We start from the raw sequence: 19821 nt of genomic DNA, 5'->3' as shown, positions 1-19821 counted from the left end.
GTAGGCTCTACTGGGGATGGTGTGGTGTTCTCATTGGCCGATGGGGTTATTTCTTCATGTTCTGTAGGCTCTGCTGGGGATGGTGTGGTGTTCTCATTGGCTGTCCTTCCTCTATTTTCTGTAGGCTCTTCTGGGAACGGTGTGGTCTTCTCATTGGCTGTCCTTTCTCTATTTTCTGTAGGCCCTGCTGGGGATGTTGCGGTGTTCTCATTGGCCAGTGGGGTCCTTTCTCCATGTTCTGTAGGCTTTGCTGAGGATGATGTGGTCTTCTCACTGGCAAATGGGGTCCTTTGTCCATTTTCTGTAGGCTCTGCTGGGGATGGTGTGGTCTTCTCGCTGGCTGTCCTTTCTCTATGTTCTGTAGGCTTTGCTAGAGATTGTGCCTCATTGGCTGATATGGTCTCGTGTATGTTTTTTGTAGTTTTTGTCAGGAGCTTGTCTGAGGCAACTGTTGTTCTGTAATCTTCAGGTTTTTCTGACTCTTCTGGGGTTCCTGTAGTCTTGTATGTTGTTTTTGAGGCTGCTGTGGTTTTTTCTGAAAAACATGTTTTTTTTGGCTTGGTCTGTGAATTGCCTGAGTTGTGGAAGGAAGTTGTACTTTTATTATCCAAAATACTCATGGACTTTTCCAAAGGTCTTCCAGTTGTATCTGGTTTTCTTGTTACCATTGATTTGCCTGTTGTAGACTTATGACAACTTATTTTGCTCTTGGGTGCTGGCGTTGTATGTTTTTTTTCAGAGGATTCTTCATGTGTGGTAGCGGAGTAAACAGGATCAACAGAGCGCTGGTTCCGGATCATTGGGTCTTTCCCTTGATTGCTGGAGTTTTCTTCAGAAGAGGGAGGATCCTCATGATTATCTGTAGAGCTTTTGTAGTCTGTAGTTTTGGAGTTGTCTATAGGCTTGTCAGTTGGCTTAGAATGGCATGTGGTGTTGCAGTGGCGTTTTCGCTCATGAATTTCTGTAGATTTAGGGAGCTCTGAAGGTCTTTGTCCTGAATTAACAGTGTGATCCAAAGGGATACTATAAACAAGGCCTGGAGGAAGGGGAAATATGTGATCAGATGTTGAGAGTTCCCCAGTTTTCTGATATTCTTGGAATGTATTAGCACCTGGGGAGGGATAGAGGCAAATAAGAAACTTCCCCATGATCTTCTCCAACTCCCCCTTCCCACCTCCTTCTCTAGGGGATCTCTTTGCTCCCCCCAGTATGACTCCCCAGTCAGTCTCCTTTGAATACTATGATATCTATTCCCCATTCTCACCTCCAGCCCCTGGGCTCAGGCTGTACCTTCAGCAAGCATGCCACCTCATCCCCTTCCACATCTCCTCAACTCTCCATCTCAAGGCCTTCTGGCTTTAGGGCATCTTTTCTGATCTGCCTAAACAGATTAAATCCAGCTTCATTTCAGTGCTTGAAAAGGTCTTTATTCATCATTCTGTCCTGTTACCTTCAACTTCACGTTACAGTTGTTTGCGTGCCTGCCGACCTCCGCTCCCTGTCACGCCTATCCAATGGTAAGGTTTTGAGGGCATGTATGGACTAGCATTTTACTGTGCAGGTGCCCCTTTAGGGTCTGTAACTTATGGAATGGAGTCTCCTTTCCATGGCATAGCTGAGAAGACCAGGAATAAACTTTAGACTCTCCACCTTTCCATAACATTCTAACACCATCCCAAATGTAACAGTGTGAGAAATTGAGGTAAGACTTCTGGCAGAACTTCCCATAGGGATTAGCAGGTAGACACAGGTTGTGAGTGAGAGATGTATAAGAAGAATAGAGGATGAGTAGAGGAAAGGGATGGAAAGTTTTCCTCTCGGTGATAAAGTTGGATGAGGGGAATGGATGAGATGACCCAACCCTTATGGTCACCCCACTGGGTCCCCCTCTTCACACATTTAAAGCCAACTGGGGATAGATGAAGGGGACCATCTTGAAAGGAAAAGAGATCTGCTTGGGGGTCCTGACAGGAGTAAACGAGGCAACTAGCTTGTGGGAGGGACTATGTTTAAGGACAGGGTGTGAGAGAAAACGCCCCTATCAATGGACAGATACACGCCTTAATTCCATGGAAAAACAACCTGATGGAGACAGAGGAAATGTCTCTGATACCTAGCCAAAAGAGTGAAGGCCAAGAGATCACCAAAGAGTGAAAGAGATAGTGTCGTTACATAACTGAGGTTTCCAGTCCCTGTTAGCTTAAGGCGGCAACCAGAACCTGGACCTATTCCCAATCACAAGAAACCACAGTCCACCTGCCTGCTGATGGGCAGAATCGGCCCGGGGAGCTCAGTCCTTGAAAGAAATATGGGTGGGACAAGAAGGATGTGAGGTTAATAGAGAAGCCCAAGTCTCTGAAAGGAATTGAGAGTGAGGGGAGAGAAGGGGGCTGAATGACCAGGCCTGCACTCCGCTGTCCCAATCCCATTACGTGATCTCCTTGGCAGCAATACCAGTAATAGCTATTGTTTATTGGACACCTTCCCCGCCCCGGGACATGGCTGGTGGCCTCACATTCTCTTTCTGGATTCTCTTCTATGGTGATTGGTCTCCCAATGCTCCACAAGGCTCTTTAGAAGCGGTCAAGTTCCCCTATTTTACATCTGAGAAATTTACATTTCATGGAGGAAAAGTGACCTGGACATAGTCCCACGACAATAGCAACGGGCAACCTTTCTGGACCTCTACAATGAGACAGGCAGGTTCTACAAGTGAGGGCATACGTTAACTTATTTACTTTTCACAAGGACCTGTTGAGGTTGAGAACTATTTCCTATTCTCCCAGTTGTATAGATGAAGAAACAAGGTTCTGAGTGGTTAAGTAATCTTCTCAAGGACACCCAGGAAGTAAGAGGTCGAGACAGAATCTGAACATGCATCTGTGCTCCTGGGCCCAGTTCGTTGCTGGTGAAGACCACAGTGCACAGCCAATAGGTCAGGCCAGTCTTTTAAAGAAGGAAGGACACTGACATGTGTGGACTCCCTGAAAGGTGCTGTGCATATATTTGTTTATTTAATCAAATAATTATGAACCTGTGAAGTGAGGATGGTGATCTTACTGTTTTACAGGTGGGGAAAGGAGATGCAAAGAGGTTAAGTAATTGGCAAAATTAGACTTTTCACTGTGCCCCAGAGGCTTTTAAACATGATAAGGGATGAATGACTATCTATCGAGTGAATAAATGAGCTGGCAGCAATGCAAAGGGCAATTTCCACTGGCCTTAAAGAATCAGAGGACAGGTTTGGCATCCAGGCTCAGTCCCTCAACAGTTTTGCATTCTTGCTCAGGTCACTTAAGTGCTCTGAAGCTCCATGTTCTCAACTGTAAATAACCATGATGCTGACTGCACCAGCTGAATGTGAGGGTTAAAGGAGTATGGACCATGGCAGACTCTGGAGCACAGAAGCTGTTTAAATGTTTGTTGAATCCACATTGTAGTCTCTGAAATAATCTCATGCCTTGCCCTGTCCTTCTCCTGGTTGTAAGGGGAGCCTGAGCAGTAGCCCTACCCTCCTGACTGCCCCATCCACCTCTCACCTGCTGTGGCCACCCTCTTGAAAACAGCAGCCTCTGCATTCCTGGGCCACTTTCTGATCATCACTTTCTGATATGTGATAAATACAATTAAATTTCCACTATGGCAAGGGTTTTGTTTTTGTTTGTTTTTTTGTTTTTTGAGACGGAGTCTCGCTCTGTCGCCAAGGCTGGAGTGCAGTGGTGTGATCTGGGCTCATTTCAACCTCCACCTCCCAAGTTCAAGTGATTTTCCTGCTTCAGCCTCCTGAGTAGCTGGGACTACAGGCACGTGCCACCACGCCCAGCTAATTTTTTGTATTTTTAGTAGAGACGGGGTTTCATTGTGTTAGCTAGGATGGTTTCGATCTCCTGACCTCATGATCTGCCCACCTCAGCCTCCCAAAGTGCTGGGATTACAGGCATGAGCCATCGCGTCTGGCCAGGGTTGTTGTTGTCGTTGTTGTTTTTGAGACAGAGTCTTACTCTGCACCAGGCTGGAGTGCAGTGGCATGGTCACAGCTCACTGCAGCCCTGACCTCCTGGGCTCAAGCAATCCCCCCGCCTCAGCCCCCTGTCAGCTGGGACTACAAATGTGAGCCACTGTGCCCCTCTCCCCCTTTTTTTTTAAGACACAGGGTCTCACTATGTTGGCCAGGCTGGTCTCAAACTATGGTCCTCAGTGATCCTCTTGTCTCAGCCTCCTAAAGTATTAGGATTATAGGCATGAGCCACTGCGCCTGGCCTGGCCTGGCAGGGATTTTTATTTGTTTTGTTTGTCACTGTCTCCAGCCTAGAACAGTGTCTGGTCCATAGGAGGCATTTTGTAAATATTTGTCAAATAATGAATGAAAGAACAAGACTGATGAAAACTCCTTAGAAGCCTTGCCAACAACATTTCATAGTGCACATTAAGTAGAAACCAAATGTATTTGTGACCTCCGCAGGCTGGAACACCAAGGGGCAACTTCCACTGTTAAGTAATTGAGCTCTGAGATGAAAAGATGTTGAAAGAAGGCCTCTGGCCCACCAATTCTAGGATACCAGTTCTCATTAAACCACAGGATCACAGCCCATAACTAGACTCAGATAACAATATTTTAGAATTTTAGATCTGCATCAAACAGTTGTGGAACCATAGATTGTAAAAAGCTGAGGTAAAGCTCAAGGGATTCCTTGGTCCTGACGCAGCCAAGAGGCAAATCAGTGTAAACCCCCAGGACAAGAGAAGCATCTCTTCCCCAGACGATCTACCTTTGGTAGTGACTTACTTCCCTAGGAAGTTTTCACCAGGAGATAGTCATTCCACATACAACCATCATAGCCTGAAAAGAACTGTTTTGGTCATTGAAGAATAGGCAGGAGGTGCAGAAGGGAAAATCCAACTTTAGCACAAAACATTGTGGATGGATGCTCAGTCGGGATAAAAGAATAAGAACAAATCCCACAACATCAAAATGATGCACAGTGCCAAAGCCCGCCATCTGCTTCATTCACTCATTTGAAAGGGAGGACATCAGCTGGGCACAATGGCTCGCACCTGTAATCCCAGCACTTTGGGAGGCCAATGTGGGCAGATCACCTGAGGTCAGGAGTTCAAGACCAGCCTGGCCAACATGGCAAAACCCCGTCTCTACTAAAAATATGAAAACTAGCCGGGCATGGTGGCAGCAGCCTGTAATCTCAGATACTCAGGAGACTGAGGCAGGAGAATCAGTTGAACCTGGGAGGCGGAGGTTGCAGTGAGCCAAGATCATGCCACTGCACTCCAACGTGGGCCACAGAGCGAGAGTCTGTCAAAAGAAGAAAGAAAGAGAAGGAAGGAAGGAAAGGAGGAAAGAAGAAAAAGAGAAAGAAAAGAAAGAAAGAAAGAAAGAAAGAAAGAAAGAAAGAAAGAAAGAAAGAAAGAAAGAAAGAAGAAAAAGGAAAGAAAGAAAGAGAAAGAAAGGGAAAGAAAGAAAGAGAGAGAAAGAAAGAGAGGAAGGAGAGAGAGGGAGGTAAAGAGAAATAGGGAAGGAAGGCAAGGAAGGGAGGGAGGGAGGGAGGAAGAGAGAACATCTTGCTAAGCGACTCATGCCTTGGAGTCTCTGTCAGAGCACTCTCCCAAAAGAGCATCTCTAGTGTTTCCTGGTATCCTTACCCCCGTAAATGGCATGCTCCATTTGCAATAATGTGGGTAAATGCCTGTTAAAATATCTATACAGTATTAATTCAATAAGTGGCTTAAAACACAGACATAGAAAAAGAAAACTGGTGGGCACAGTTGCTCACACCTATAATTCCAGCACTTAGGGAGGCTGAGGCAGGAGGACCAGTCTGGGCAACATAGCGAGACTTGTCTCTACAAAAAAAAAAAAAAAAAAAAAAAAGGAAAGCTAAAGGGAGATGTAATCAAATGATTGCCTGGGGACCAGGGAGTATACAGAGAGATTTTATTTTTCTTTCTGATTTTTTCTATTTTCCATTTTCTACAATGAGCATACATTATTTGTGTTACAGAAATTAAATCAAATAGCATTTGTTATAGGAAAATGTTCTTGTTAGATTCTTCCAAGGACCCCAGTCCCAATTCCCATCTCCTGACTCACCTGTGCTCCCTCAGGTGAGTTCATCTGGACTGTGCCTGTGCCTCCCTCTGATTATTTAATCTAGACTGCACCTGTGCTCCCTCGTCTGATTTAATCTAGACTGCACCTGTGCTCCCTCGGCTGATTTAATCTAGACTGCACCTGTGCTCCCTCGGATGATTTAATCTAGACTGCACCTGTGCTCCCTCGGATGATTTAATCTAGACTGCACCTGTGCTCCCTCGGCTGATTTAATCTAGACTGCACCTGTGCCTCCCTCGGATGATTTAATCTAGACTGCACCTGTGCTCCCTCAGCTGATTTAATCTAGACTGCACCTGTGCTCCCTCTGATGATTTAATCTAGACTGCACCTGTGCTCCCTCGGATGATTTAATCTAGACTGCACCTGTGCCTCCCTCTGATGATTTAATCTAGACTGCACCTGTGCCTCCCTCTGATGATTTAATCTAGACTGTACCCGTGGTTCTGTGACTGCATGATGCAGACTCTGGGGTTCCAGGATCTAGTTATCTGTCTGCGTATTGACTGGTCCTGTGGACAAATGTCAGGGCCCCCTCACCAGAATGATAGACTAAAGGGCTTCATCCATCCCAGTTGTCCCTCTTCCCGTCCTGCCCAGGCCTCTCTCTCTGCTGGGCACAGCCATGGACTAGCCCTGATTCCACTCCAGTTCCGCCCAGCCTCATCACAACCCAAGCCCAGCCTCAAGCCATCCCCACCTGTCACCTACTCGCGCTTGTCTTCAAAATCTGCAGAATGGGAGTAGCCAGCTCCCCTTGTCCTCCCCACCCCTGCCTCCATCCCGCCCTGCCACGCCTATCTCCTCTCCGAGACCACGCCCACATGGCCCCATTGAAATCTCAGGAATTCAGATCTCTGCCCTGAAGCAAATCTCAGAGCTACTGTGTATGGAGTGGATTCCCTTCCGCCCCCTGCAGGTTCCTCTTCCTTAAGCTGCAAGCTGGAAGGAGGAGAGAGCAGTGGGCGGGCAATCCGCCTGAGGGGAAGGGGAAGGAAAGGCAGGCGAGATGGGGCCAGGAGGTGTTGGGCAGCTCTGGTGCCTCTGTCTCCAGACCCTCAAGGTAGGGGAGACAGACATCAAGTCAGGGCACAGACAGGACGCACTGCTGATATCTTTCAGAGGCAGCTCCAAGATTCCTCAGTCCCCGCCATTCACCACCCACCTGCCCCTGCCTCCGCCCCTGGCCGCAACCTGCCTGCGCTCAGGGAAGGGGCACTGCCTCTAACATCACCCTCTGCCTGCACTACTGGAAGGAGAAGGTGCTGCCTGCCTGCCCTGCCCCCAGTACTGCTTGGAGGAGACTTCCAGACTCACAACTGTCCCAGCCCCGGTTCCAGATCATCAGCACCGTTACTGTGGATGGCTCTGTCCTTGGATGACTGTCCAGTGGGTAGATGGTGTCTCTGAATCTGCTGCTGTACATCTGCCTTGTGGAGACCCTCCTCCAAATTGCCCAGGCCCTCCACACCGCCCCTGTGTTTAGCATCTCTGCTCCCTGGGTTCAGTTGCAGTCCGTTTCTTGACTAAGTGAACTAATTTCACAATTTCATCTTATCTTTAGGGTTTGTTTTGTTCGTCAAACTTGTCCATACTCATTTTCTCATCAAAGCCCTGAGATGTTCTCCAACTGTAAGACAGGGACAGAGCCTTTGATGCACACTTTTCTGAGTTTCCATGTGGATTAAATGAGTAAACGCGGATGAAGTCCCTAGAGCAACACCTGGTGCCGTGTAAATGCTCTGTAGGCAACAAATATTGGTACGGCCGGGCAGCAGCATCCAGCCCATTTTACAGATGGTGTGGAAGGCCAGAGTAGCCAAATGGGTCAGAGTCAGGACTGGAAACTAGGTCTGCACAAAACAGAGCTCTCAAGAGAGAGGTTCCACCTGTTCCCCAGGGCTGGGGGCAGTGGAGGTGGAATCCCTCTTACCTCCCTCTAGCTGTGAGATATGGGGCATAATCACTCTGAGTCCAGTCTCCTCAACTGTAAGATGCGATATTATTGGCCACCTCAGGGGATGCTGAGATGAGATGAGTCTCTGGGCGCGGTGGCTTACACTTGTAATACTAGCACTTTGGGAGGCCGAGGCAGGCAAATCACTTAAGGCCAAGCATTTGAGACCAGCCTGGCCAACATGATGAAATCCTGTCTAGTAAAAATACAAAAAATTAGCCAGGCATGGTGACAGGTGCCTGTAATCCCAGTTACCCAGGAGGCTGAGGCAGGAGAATCACTTGAACCCGGGAGGCGGAGGCTGCAGTGAGCCACTGCACTCCAGCCTAGGCGACAGAGCGAGACTCCATCTCAAAAAAAGAAAGAAAAAAGAAGAAGAAGAAGAAGAAGAAAGAAAGCACCATGAGCAGCTGTGAATTCCGTGCACGGAGCTGGAGTTGGTGTTCAACGAATGTCAGGTGCCTACCCCCACCACACAGGGCTGCCACCCTCTACAGTGTCTTTATGCAAACTTGAAACCCCCTCTGGATGGGTGCAGCCCTGTGAGCCATGTTTTAAAGAGCAGAGCACAGGCTGGATTTCATCTCCTACTACATGTCCCTTAGCCAGCAAACTTGAGCAGAGAACACTCTAGACAACTGTCTGTAGCAGCCCTGTGCCCGCTCCCTTCATTCCTTTCTATTTGTTGTCAACCCTATAAGCACTAAGAAACAAGCCGTTTCTGTCTTCTGTACCCACTGTGGGCATCTTACCTGCCTCCCAAGAAGCTAGAAGGAAGAGGAGGCAGCACTGGAGGCCAAAGGTGGAGCAGAGGCTGTGGACCATCTGGGCCATGTCGGAGCTGGGTGTAGCTTGGGGACCATGGGTTGTGCACCCCTCACCTTATATGGAGCCAATCTTGACGTCATGGGGGCTGGGGCTCCTCAGGACTAAGTCTTAAACAAATGGAGCCACCCCAACCCACAGGGGAGCCCTGATAAGAGGAGACTGCAGCTGCTGCGTCAGGGAGCCAGGCACGTGGGTGCCTGCCGAGGGTTGGGATCTGGGGGCAGGGCAGAGGAACCAGAAAGGAGCAGGCACCTGAGCCAGCCCCAGTGGAGAGAAGTGAGGGTGGTGCCTCCAGGGCTCTGGGGAATTGGGGAGCAGATGGCCCGGTTCTAGAAGGACTGAACTCTGGCTGGGAGCAGGACCGGGTGGGGTTCACATTCTAATCTGTGTCCAGCTTCAACTCACCCTCCTACCTCTCCCTCGTCAGCCCAGCTTCCACACCCCTTATTCACACATGGCCATTCTTGCCACCTTGGGTGGAGCTGCCCACGAGGATCAGGTGAAAGAGCAAAGGCGAGAGAAAGCCCCTGAATGACCCTCGCTGCAGAGACAGGTGCTTCGTGATGTTCGGTGGTCATACAACAATATGTGGAGAGTGCAGACGTAGTGACAGAAATAAGACCCAGAACCACAGGGACAGATGTCACACCCCTCACCAGGGACACAGGTCAGGCCACCCAGAGGAACTGAGGCCAAGATCTTTGGCCAAGAGATGCTCGACATACAGGGGCTTCTACTTTCACTCTACCTCTTCCCTCCCACCTCAGCTCAGTATCTGTCTCTTTGCCTCGAAGTCCCCATTCACTCCTATACAGAAATGCAGACATCTCATTTTTAGGCGCACCCCGGAGCTCCCCCTTCCCTTCCTCAGTTCTTGCCTAATGCAAGTATTAGCTCAGAGACTCACTTGTCTCCCCAGTGACAGTACCTGGGGCTGGAGTAGAGGAGGATGGACTCCCTGGGTCTCTAGCACAGATAAGTCACAACCCCTTTCTGTCCACTGTGGGTCTCCATGGATGGAAAGTAAGCACCTTGGATCCCTACTGTGTCGTCAGAGCCTGGGACAGTGTCTGGCACACAGTAGGCAATCAATAAATGTTTCCACTCCACCCGGATGGAGTGGAAGCCAGGGCCAGAGGATGCCTTTCTGAGGGAAGTGGGAGCAGGCAAAGGTCGTAGAGAAGTCCAGGACTTGAGAGCAGGAGGCCAGGCCCTCAGGGCATTTGGGCTCATCAGAAGACTAGAGAACTGGACACGTGGGTTCCTCTCCTTACTTGGTGTGACTTATCCCTAAGCCCTGGGCAGGGCTGGAATAGGTGGGAAGAGGAGGCCAACTGCTTATCAATGTGATTCATGGGAGATTACTGAGGCTCCATGGAGTCAGGTCAAAGACTGACTACTCAGAACTGGGCAGCCTGCCTCTCAGGCAATGTATCCTGCAGGATGGAGAAACTAAGGCAGAGACAGGCTGTCCTCTGCAACTGTATGTGGACTCGGCTGACTGACAGTCCCCCTTTTCACTGGTCCCCTTCCCCACCCTTTCCCCAGGGACCCAAGCCTCTAGAACAGTGGTTCTGTACAGGGAGGAGCAATTTTGCCCACACCAAGGAACATTTGGAAATTTCTGGAGACATTTTTGTCGCAATTTGGAGTGGGATGCTACTGGCATCTAGGGGGTAGAGGCCAGAGATGCTATGGGACATCCTGTAATGCCCGGAGCAGTCTCCACAACAAAGAATTACCCAGCCCAGGACACCAATTGTGCTGAAGTTGAGGATCTCGGCTTTAGAATAAGCACTAACCAGTGTTTGTGAATGAACACCCCTTTCCCTTCTCTCTTAGTTACAACTCCACCCCAAGGACCCTGGTGTCTGGGGTGGAGAAACCTGGAGGTAGGTGGAGGCCCAAAACAGTCTCTTACAGTCAGTCTATGTTGCTTCGTCTGAGCTGGAGGCTGAAAGACCAGTCACAAAACAACCCTGCCAACTACCAATGTTTGGGCATTTCTATGTACTGAAGAATGTACTAAGCACCTCACCTATGAGTCATCACCTGTCACCCCTCACTTTACAGATGAGGATAAATGAGCCTCGGATCAGGGAATGACTTGCCCTCGTAAGTGGCAGAGACCTGGCTTGGCCCTTCCGGGCCCACATGACACAAAAGCCTATGCACTTGGGCAGACCCACAGCGTCTGCGAGACAAGTGGAGGAAGTGCCATTTTATTTAGCAATAACTTGTTCGCCACCCTCCTGGAGAGGACTGAGGGGGCACCACAGAGGAGGGTTCTGCACCTGCCCTGAGGGGAAAGAATCGGAGGGCCTTGGGGGCTCACCAGCCTGCGGGGTCTCCCTGTGGAGGAAGGTGAGAAGGGAAGCCATGAGCAGACTGTCCTCAGCTAAAGAGCTTCTCTGATCGTCGGGGAGGAGGGTGGGACTAGGAAGAGAGGGTGAGGAGCAGGGATTCCAGCTGTCCAGGCTTGGGCTCTGTGAGGGCTGGAAGGTGCCTGCAGGCCACTTAGCCCTGGTCCTTCCTTCCACCGATGAGAAAACTGTCCTCGGAGAAGCTGGGCACCTTCCCGTAGTCTGCATGGTTGGCGGCAGGGCAGAGAACAGAATCTTGTGACTGACAGTGGACTCCTTATGCTGTGGGTGGAAGAGACCTGGGGGCCAGTGACCCCAGGAATCTACCTGCAGAAAAAGGTTCTGGCTAGGGTGAATGGGATAGGGGAGTCTGGGAATGAGACTATTTGGGAGACGAAGAAGGAAGACCAAAGGGTAGGCGCTCAGCTGCCCCTGCCCCACCTTTCATTTGACAGAGTAGTGCTGACTGGCGGCCTCCGCCTCATGGTGGCAGCTGTAAGGGGTCACGGAGCCACAGCCACACCCCACAGAGAGCCACAGTCACACGGAGCTACAGCCACTCCCTCCGTAACTGGCAGGCCTGTGAGATAAGAGAAGGGTATGATGGGTCAATCAAGGGGCCCGAGAACCTGCTGCTCAGTCCAGCTCTTCCTGTGAACTGCTGCTTCCTCTTGGCAACCCAGGCACTCAGCGTTCCTCTTTGAGCAAAAACAGCAATAATAATGAATAAGGCTGTATATTGAGCACTTACTATAATACATGCCAAGCACCATTAGTGCTCCCTCTGCATAAGCTTATTTGATCCTCCCAACCACCCTTTGAGATGGATGCCATCATTCTGATTTATCCAAGACTCAATTACGTCATCTGTAAAATGAGGAGTAGTATTTCCTATATCACTGACTTGCTGGGAACTAAAATATGTACAGCACCTAGCACATAATCAGTGCGATGTAAGTATTATTATTTAAGTATTATTATTAATGAAGAATCCGGAGCACAGAGAGGTTAAGTAACTTCCACAAGGATTCAAACCCAAGTGAATGTGGCTCCACAGAGCTGGTCCTTCATTGCCTAGAGCTGAGTTGAGTGCTTCCACGCGCCAGTCAGCCTCCAGCACTCCCCTACCTCTTTCAGTGGCCCCAATGCCCCGTCCCTGCCAGAACAGTGTTTTTCTCAGCCACTGAGACAACGGCTCTCTTTCCCCTCCCTGCAACAAGCCCTGCAAGCTGTCATTCCCCTCCCCAAAGCCCTGTTCTCTGAATCCTGGGGCACCAGGTCCCAGCCCCACTGGCACAGGGATCCCACTCATTGGACCACAGCGTTGCTCACCTTCTTGATACCATGCATTAGGTTGACAATTGCTGTCACCAAAGTGAGAGTGATCAACACAATGGCCCAGTCTGAGATAGAGTCCTTCTGGGGTTTCAGACCTGGGGCACAAAGACAGGGCCAGTGACTGAGGCAGATGATGCCTCCAGCCCCCCAGACCCCCACTGCCCTCCGCCTTTCCATTCTTTCTTTCTGTGACTGATGTCTCTGACTCTGAGACCTTATCTCTCTGGTGTTTTCTCCTATCACCTTGGAAGCAGAATCTCAGCAGGGGTGGAGGTGGGGGTTTAAAGAGCTTCAATCCAAGTCTCAATTGCCTCTTCCCTGTGGACACATCTGTCAGTCCTAGACTCATCACTGAGGTCCCCACCTCACTGACTTTCTCAGGCCCTATTGTCCGCCTCCCTGGGTCTGTGATGCCTCTGCACTGGGAGGGTCCTCAGTAGGCACTCTCTTTTCTCCTAGCCCCAGTTCTCCCCACCACTCCACCCTGATTCTTGTTCTTAAGGGGAACCAGAGCCAGCTCTCCTGTCTTCCTTCCATTCGTTTCCTGCCCTCAGACTTCCTGTGGGGTATTCCTCAAGCTCCCCTTCTAGGAATGAAAGGGAGGGGAGGAGGAAGATGGAGGAAGGAGGGGTGATCTCTGGAGGGAATGCCTCTCGCCTTGGACAGAGAGATTAGATCATGAGGAAGAAAGATGAAAACCTTTCGAGAAAGCAGCCAGGCAACAGACATCTGGCAGTTGGTCTGACCAGAGGCCGCCAAAACGCCTTTGAGCTACAGACACATCCTCAGACAGATTTAAAACACAGTTGAAAGCAGGCGCTATTGACTATCCCTGAACTCCTCCCAAGGAGCCAGGGGTGGCTGCAGGGGAATGAGATCGAACAGGCCCACCAACCTTTTACTGTAATGCCTAGAAGAGTGCCTTAACTGGCCAGGATGCTGAGCCCAGGGGACGTGGTGGCCACTCCAGCCATGGTGGCAGTGGAACCCCCTAAGACAGCAACACTCAGTGCTGAAGTCCCAGGCACAGTTGGAGCAGTTCCAGGAGCACTGGAGGAGGTAGGTCCTAAGAGGGCAGAGGGAAAAAACAGAAGAGATTCAAGCAAGAGCAAAGCAGAAGTCACATCAAATGCACCCAAAGACAAGACCCTAGCAAGCTTTTGGAATAAATTGATGAACTGATGTTATGAAAATCAAGACTGAGAATAACCAAGACAGTCTCTTAAAAAAAAAAAAAAAAAAAGGGAGAACTTACATTATAACATCTCAAGACTTGCTGCAAAGCTGTAGTCCTTAAGCACTGTGGCCCTGGAGTAAGAACTGACCGATAGGCCAGGTGCAGTGGCTCACACCTGTAATCCCAGCACTTTGGGAGGCCGAGACAGGTGGATCACCTGACGTCAGGAGTTCGACACCAGCCTAGCCAACATGGTAAAATCCCGTCTCTACTAAAACTACAAAAAAGTTACCTGGGTGTGGTGGCGGGCGCCTGTAATCCCAGCTACTCAGGAGGCTGAGGCAGGAGAATTACTTGAATCCGGGAGGTAGAGGTTGCAGTAAGCTGAGATCGCACCATTGCACTCCAGCCTGGGCAACAAGAGTGAAACTCCATCTCAAAAAACTAAAAATAAAAATAAGAAAAATAATAAACACTGACCGACAAACCCACACAAATACAGTCACTCGAATTTCAGAACAGGTGCTCACTGTTCAATGGCGGGGACAGGGGAGGATCCTTGGAAATAATGGTTCTGGATACTCATAAGAAGCAAAAATTGAATCTTGACTTCCACCCCACTCCATACACAGAAATTAACTTGAGATGGATAATAGGCTTAAGTTCGAAAGCTAAAATAAGAACGTTTCTGGAAGAATGCAGAGGAGAATATTTTCATGACCTTGAAGTAAGCAAAAAAGTCTTAGGATACAAAAGGCAGTAATCATGACAGTAAAAGGTGATGAACTGGAAAACAGAAAGAGAGGCCCTTGTATAGCCACAAAAGCAAGGGAGCTGCTTCCAATGAGGTTCTGGGAAACTACCAGGCTTGCAGAAAGCCCCACCCCAGAGCTACAGACCGAGCTGAAGAGTTCTCCAGAGGTGGGTTGAGCAGCAGAAATATCACCTGATGATGTGGAGACTGTTCCTGAAGTGCTCCTAGAAACAGTTGGAGCTAAAGGGTGAGGACTGCGGGGAAAATTCCCAGAGGTTGAAGAAGCTGTTGAGACACTCCCAGAGGTGGTGGGGAGACTTCCAGAGATAGTGGAGACAGTTGCAGAGATAGTGAGAAGACTTTCAGAAACAGTGTGAGACTTACAGAAACCAGGGAGAACTCCAGAGACAGTGGGGAGACTTCCAGAGACAGAGGGGAGACCTCCAGAGACAGAGAGGAGACCTGGGGATACTGTGTCAGAAGTCCCCAGTAGGGTCAGCTGAACTGTTGAAAAAAGAAAAACCATAGAAGAGTTGGCCATCCCACTGGGTCCAAAGTTCATGTCCTCCCTCAAGACCTCCTGTCCAGGCCGGAGTGCTCACTGGGTGCACTTGACTAGTCTTTAAAAAAAAAGGCTGAGGCAGCAGGACACCTGGGTTCTGGAAGAAACTTGGCTTAATCCACCCCTCCCTTTTGGGCCCACATTCCTGAGTCCTTCAGTGTCAAGAATGATGAAAATTAACTGCAGTTAATAATTAATCTCTAAAGAGCCTTGGGAGGTCCGGGCACGGGTGGGGTCCAGACACCTGCAGGAGGGACGCCTCCCTGGTCCCTGCTTCCCTCTTCATTTCTCTGTCTGTAGGACCAGCACTCACTCCCTCACACCTGGAGACACAAGGTAGGGGTGGGACACAGAGTGAAGAGAGGGAATCTCCTTCTATTTTCCCCGAGAGCACAGCGAATGGTCCTCTCCTGGGTCCTCTCTTACTGGGAGAACAGGAAAATTCAGTTGACCAGATTCCCCCTCCCACTTCCCCTCAAACACTTATGCTAAGGCTTGAGTGGGGTGTAGAAAGCAGGCCTGGCAAGGAGAGGCCACGGGACTTCAGTGTCTCCTCCATCCCAGGAGTGCGGTGGCCACTATGGGGTCTGGGCTGCCCCTTGTCCTCCTCTTGACCCTCCTTGGCAGCTCACATGGAACAGGTGAGGGCTAGAGGGCAGGACTCCTGGGCCCCTGTGGCGTGAAGAGGCCAGAGAAAGGGAGTGGGACTCCATGGTCCCTGAGAGAGACAGAGACACCCCAGTCCTGAGCTTCGAAGAGGCTCTGGAGGGGCACTGCTGGGGAAGAGGAACTGTGCTGGGGAGCGTGGGCAGGAAGGTACTGTGTCTCTGGGGGAATCAGCCCTGACTGCCGGATCCTAAGCCGTACTTCTGGATCCACAGGGTCAGGTATGATTTTGCAACTGAAGCTGAAGGAGTCTTTTCTGACAAATTCCTCCTATGAGTCCAGCTTCCTGGAATTGCTTGAAAAGGTAGTTCTTTGGGAGGGGAAGGGATGGGGCTGTGTGTTTGTGAGTCAGTTTGGGCCTCTGCTGGGGTCTGGCTATCTCCGCGGTGGGAATGGAGAGCTCTCTTACATCGCACCCTCTAACCCTTTGTTCCCAGCTCTGCCTCCTCCTCCATCTCCCTTCAGGGACCAGCGTCACCCTCCACCATGCAAGATCTCAACACCATGTTGTCTGCAACACATGAGAGCCATTGAAGCCTGTGTCCTTCTTGGCCCGGGCTTTTGGGCTGGGAGTGCAGGGGGTGGGCCCTGACCCTGTCTTTCAGCAGGCCCCCACCCTCCTGAGTGGCAATAAAAAAAATTCAGTATATGCTGAATTCAATAACTTGCTTAACTTTGTGAGTCCCTGAGCACAGAGTTGGCAGGAAGAGGGGGTTGGATGCTCAAGTCTCTGACTGTCCCCCTGCTGAGCAGAGGGTTCCAGGATGGACACTCTCTCCCTCAACACCAGTGTCACAGGCTTAGAAGGCATCTGGGGAGTTGTTTGGGGACACTCACACACCACACACATATACGCATGCACATGAACACACACCGAACTGAGATCTTCAGAACACCTGGGAATAAAGAGAAGCAACATTTATTGAAGTCCTGCATTTCTCCTGCGTCCCCATTTCAATGTTTGCAGCAGTCTTGAATGTGGCATACTAGGTATCATTATCCTGTTTTACAGATAAGGAAATTGAAGCTCAGAGAGGGCAAGTCACTCGCCTGAGATCTAATAGCAGTGGAGAAGTCAGGCACCAGACAGACGTCTTGGTTTAAGCAAGATTTTTATTTCATTTTATTTCATTTCCTTTTGCTTAAGCATTGGGGCTGGGGACTCAAAAACACCCCCAGAACATGGTTCCCCTGACCCAAGGATCCACACAGGTAATCAGGGTGGGAAGTGGGTGGGCACTCAGTTGAGAGATGAGGGGTTCAGCTTGTGAGAGGATGCCCAGCCAGGCATAAGTGCTGGGGAGGAGGAGAGGCCAGGTGCAAGCTGAGCCTATGCTGGCTAACCACGTGAGTATGAAGTGACACCAGCCCATAAGTGAATTCCTGGGCATGTTTCTCATCCTCTTGGAGCCTCCATTTCCTCACTCACAAAATGGGGACAGTGATGGTACCTGCTGTAGTGTGACAGGTCCCCTACCTGGTTACTTAAAGGTGTAGGCCGCTGCCTGAATCCTGAAGGCCAGGTGACCAGCCAAGGTCACGGTGCCTGGCAGAGGAGCAGGTGTCCCTGAGAACCCAAACATCCCGGAGAGTATCTGGGAACCCACCAAGGAAAACAGTCCATTTGCACACACGGTAAGCAAAGAGTCAGAAAATTAGTTTGAAAGCAGCTTCAGGATGGGAGGCAGCACAGATCTCTAAAGCTGTCCTGCTGCCATCCAGGAGTGCCTTGTATGTAAGTCCTAAAAACCTCATCTACTCACCAAGCTGGACTTGTCTGAGTCACTTTTTGGCCTCTCAGCTACCTCCCAGTTTGGGGGAAGGTGGTTTTTTTTTGGTTTGTTTTTTGTTTTTGGTTTTTAACACAATTCTGAGTTTTTCTCATTATTCCTGCACCATCAGATTGTTGTGAGGATCACACAGGTAGCTACTTAGGGACACATACCACAGCCTGTCTTATAGGTCGTCAGCAGGATAGTAGGGATTGCTGTTAGGATGGAAACCTGGTCCCAACACAGAAGTCCCAGTCCCCTGGGGTTCAGGGTCCTCATCCTGAATTCTGAGGCAGGCACTCCCCACCACCTTCTCAAGATTATCTTGGCCAGGCACGGTGGCTCACGCCTGTAATCCCAGCACTTTGGAAAGCCAAGGCAGGTGAATCACCTGAGGTCAGGAGTTCAAGACCAGCCTGGCTAATCTGGTGAAACCCCATCTGTACTAAAAACACAAAAATTAGCTGGGCATGGTGGCACTCACCTGTAGTTCCAGCTACTCGGGGGAGCTGAGGCAGAATTGCTTGAACCTGGGAGGCAGAGGTTGTAGTGAGCCAAGACCACACACTCCAGCCTGGGCTACAGAGCAAGACTCTGTCTCAAAAAAAAAAAAAAAAAAAATTATCTTGACTTTTCACCAGCTCTCAAAACACAAACTTGCAGCTCAGACTTGAGCGATTGGGGGTTACTGATAGGATTGCTCTCTGTCCTCTGTGGTACCCACCCTGCCCACCACACCTACACAACCCTCCATTATCGCCATATGAAATTGGAGACTGACTCCTTTGGAGACAGAAGACGACAAGAGTTCAGTATGGAGCGTCACTGAAGACGAGGGGAGCATAGAAAACGGCAGAGTGGAAACAAACACTTAAAAAATTGGTCTACCTTCCTTCACAACTGTCCTGGGACAATTAGACCCCGAGGAGAAGTAGCAGGGGGCTCCAAAGGAGACTAGTATGTTATGATTTGCCCCTAGCCTGCAGTAGTGGATAGGTGACGCCCATGGGGCAGCTGCGAGGATCCCCAAACAAGTTGGGGGACTGGATATCTGAATGTCCAAGAGGTTGGTAGAGCAGACAGCTAAATGCACCTCAACCTGGTTCCTAGACCTCAGGGCCTGAGATCACCAGGATGTGATTTCCAGATTATTTTTCTCAAAGAATTCTCTCCCAAGGCTCAAAACAGAGCAGTGCAGTGAAGAGTGCTTTGGGGTTCACCAGACCTGGGGATGACAGAGACTGCTAACTGGTCCCGCAACAACAGCCATCCTCCTCCTTTTGGATAGTAATGTAGATTTCAACTATCAGCATGTGGCTCATTACATTTCCCAGCCTCCCTTGCAACTAGCTGTGGCCATGTGATCAGGTTCTGTCCAATAGGATGCAAGTAGAAAGGAGGTGGGCAACTTCCTGGTAGTATCCTTGAAAAGAGAGGAGCTTCCATTTCAGAGGAGGGAAAGCAAAGTTCTTGAAACAGCCTATAAGGTCTTAGATCAGTGCTTTCCAATTGAACTTTCTGTGATGATGGAAATGTTTTATAACTGTGCTGATGAACATAGTAGCCACTGGCCACATGCAACTACCAAAACACTTGAAATATGGCAAGTACGACGAGAAACTGAATGTTTTATTTTATTTAATACTTTAGGTAGCCAAGTGGCTACTATTTTGGACACAAGCCCCAGATTGTCCGCTTTAAATCTTCCCTAGCCCCCACCAATTGCCCACCCTTACCTCTGTTACTCCACCTCCTGCCATCCTCCCCTTCTCACTGTGCCCCACCACAGTGTCTCCGGGCTACTCTTAGAGCTGTCCCAGTGTGCCTCTATCTCAGTTTTCCTCCGGCCCTTCCCTTTGTCTGGAAGGCTCTTCCTACGCCTCCTACAAGCCTTTGCTTAAACCTCAACTTTACAGTGAGTTCTGCCCTAGCCCACTATTTAAAAGTACAACCTGCCCCCCACACAAGCACATTAGAGTCCCCTTACCTTGTTCTATCCTTTTTTCCTCCTCTGCATTCATGACATTCAAACATAGTATATCGTTCACTTATTTGTATGTTATTTCTGACTGTGCTGCTAGAAGGAAAGTACTACAAGGGCACAGCATTTTGTTTCATTCACTGATGAATCTAAGTGTCCAGAATAAGGCAGGTGCTCAAAAAAAAAAAAAAAACAGCAACCTTGCAGCAACCTTGTTGAAAGAGAGTAAAAAGAAAAAGACAACTGCCCATCCCCTTCTTTCCCTCCTCCCTCTGGGTGGAAATGCAGACACGGTAATG

General features: G+C 49.6%; 2 protein-coding genes across 2 annotated transcripts in view; one reads left to right on the top strand and one right to left on the bottom strand.

Moving 5' to 3' along the window:
- MUCL3 (mucin like 3) overlaps positions 1 to 8915 on the bottom strand; it is a 10714-nt gene extending 1799 nt beyond the window's left edge. Inside the window, exons 1-2 of the mRNA XM_026448899.1 lie at positions 8834 to 8915; positions 75 to 1111 (exon numbers count right to left, since the gene is read on the bottom strand). Coding sequence (XP_026304684.1) covers positions 75 to 1111; positions 8834 to 8915 — 1119 coding nt within the window. The remainder of the gene's footprint in view (positions 1 to 74; positions 1112 to 8833) is intronic.
- Positions 8916 to 15610: 6695 nt separating this feature from the next.
- Positions 15611 to 16425, top strand: SFTA2 (surfactant associated 2). Its single transcript, XM_023194430.1, has 3 exons — positions 15611 to 15744; positions 15985 to 16073; positions 16207 to 16425. Exons 1-3 carry the CDS (start codon positions 15684 to 15686, stop codon positions 16291 to 16293), a joined length of 237 nt encoding a protein of 78 aa, XP_023050198.1. The 5' UTR covers positions 15611 to 15683; the 3' UTR covers positions 16294 to 16425.
- Positions 16426 to 19821: the final 3396 nt, after the last annotated feature.

The sequence above is a fragment of the Piliocolobus tephrosceles genome, chromosome 5 (genome assembly GCF_002776525.5).
Source record: "Piliocolobus tephrosceles isolate RC106 chromosome 5, ASM277652v3, whole genome shotgun sequence".
Classification (NCBI taxonomy): Eukaryota; Metazoa; Chordata; class Mammalia; order Primates; family Cercopithecidae; genus Piliocolobus; species Piliocolobus tephrosceles.
This window is presented reverse-complemented; position numbering and strand designations above follow the sequence as displayed.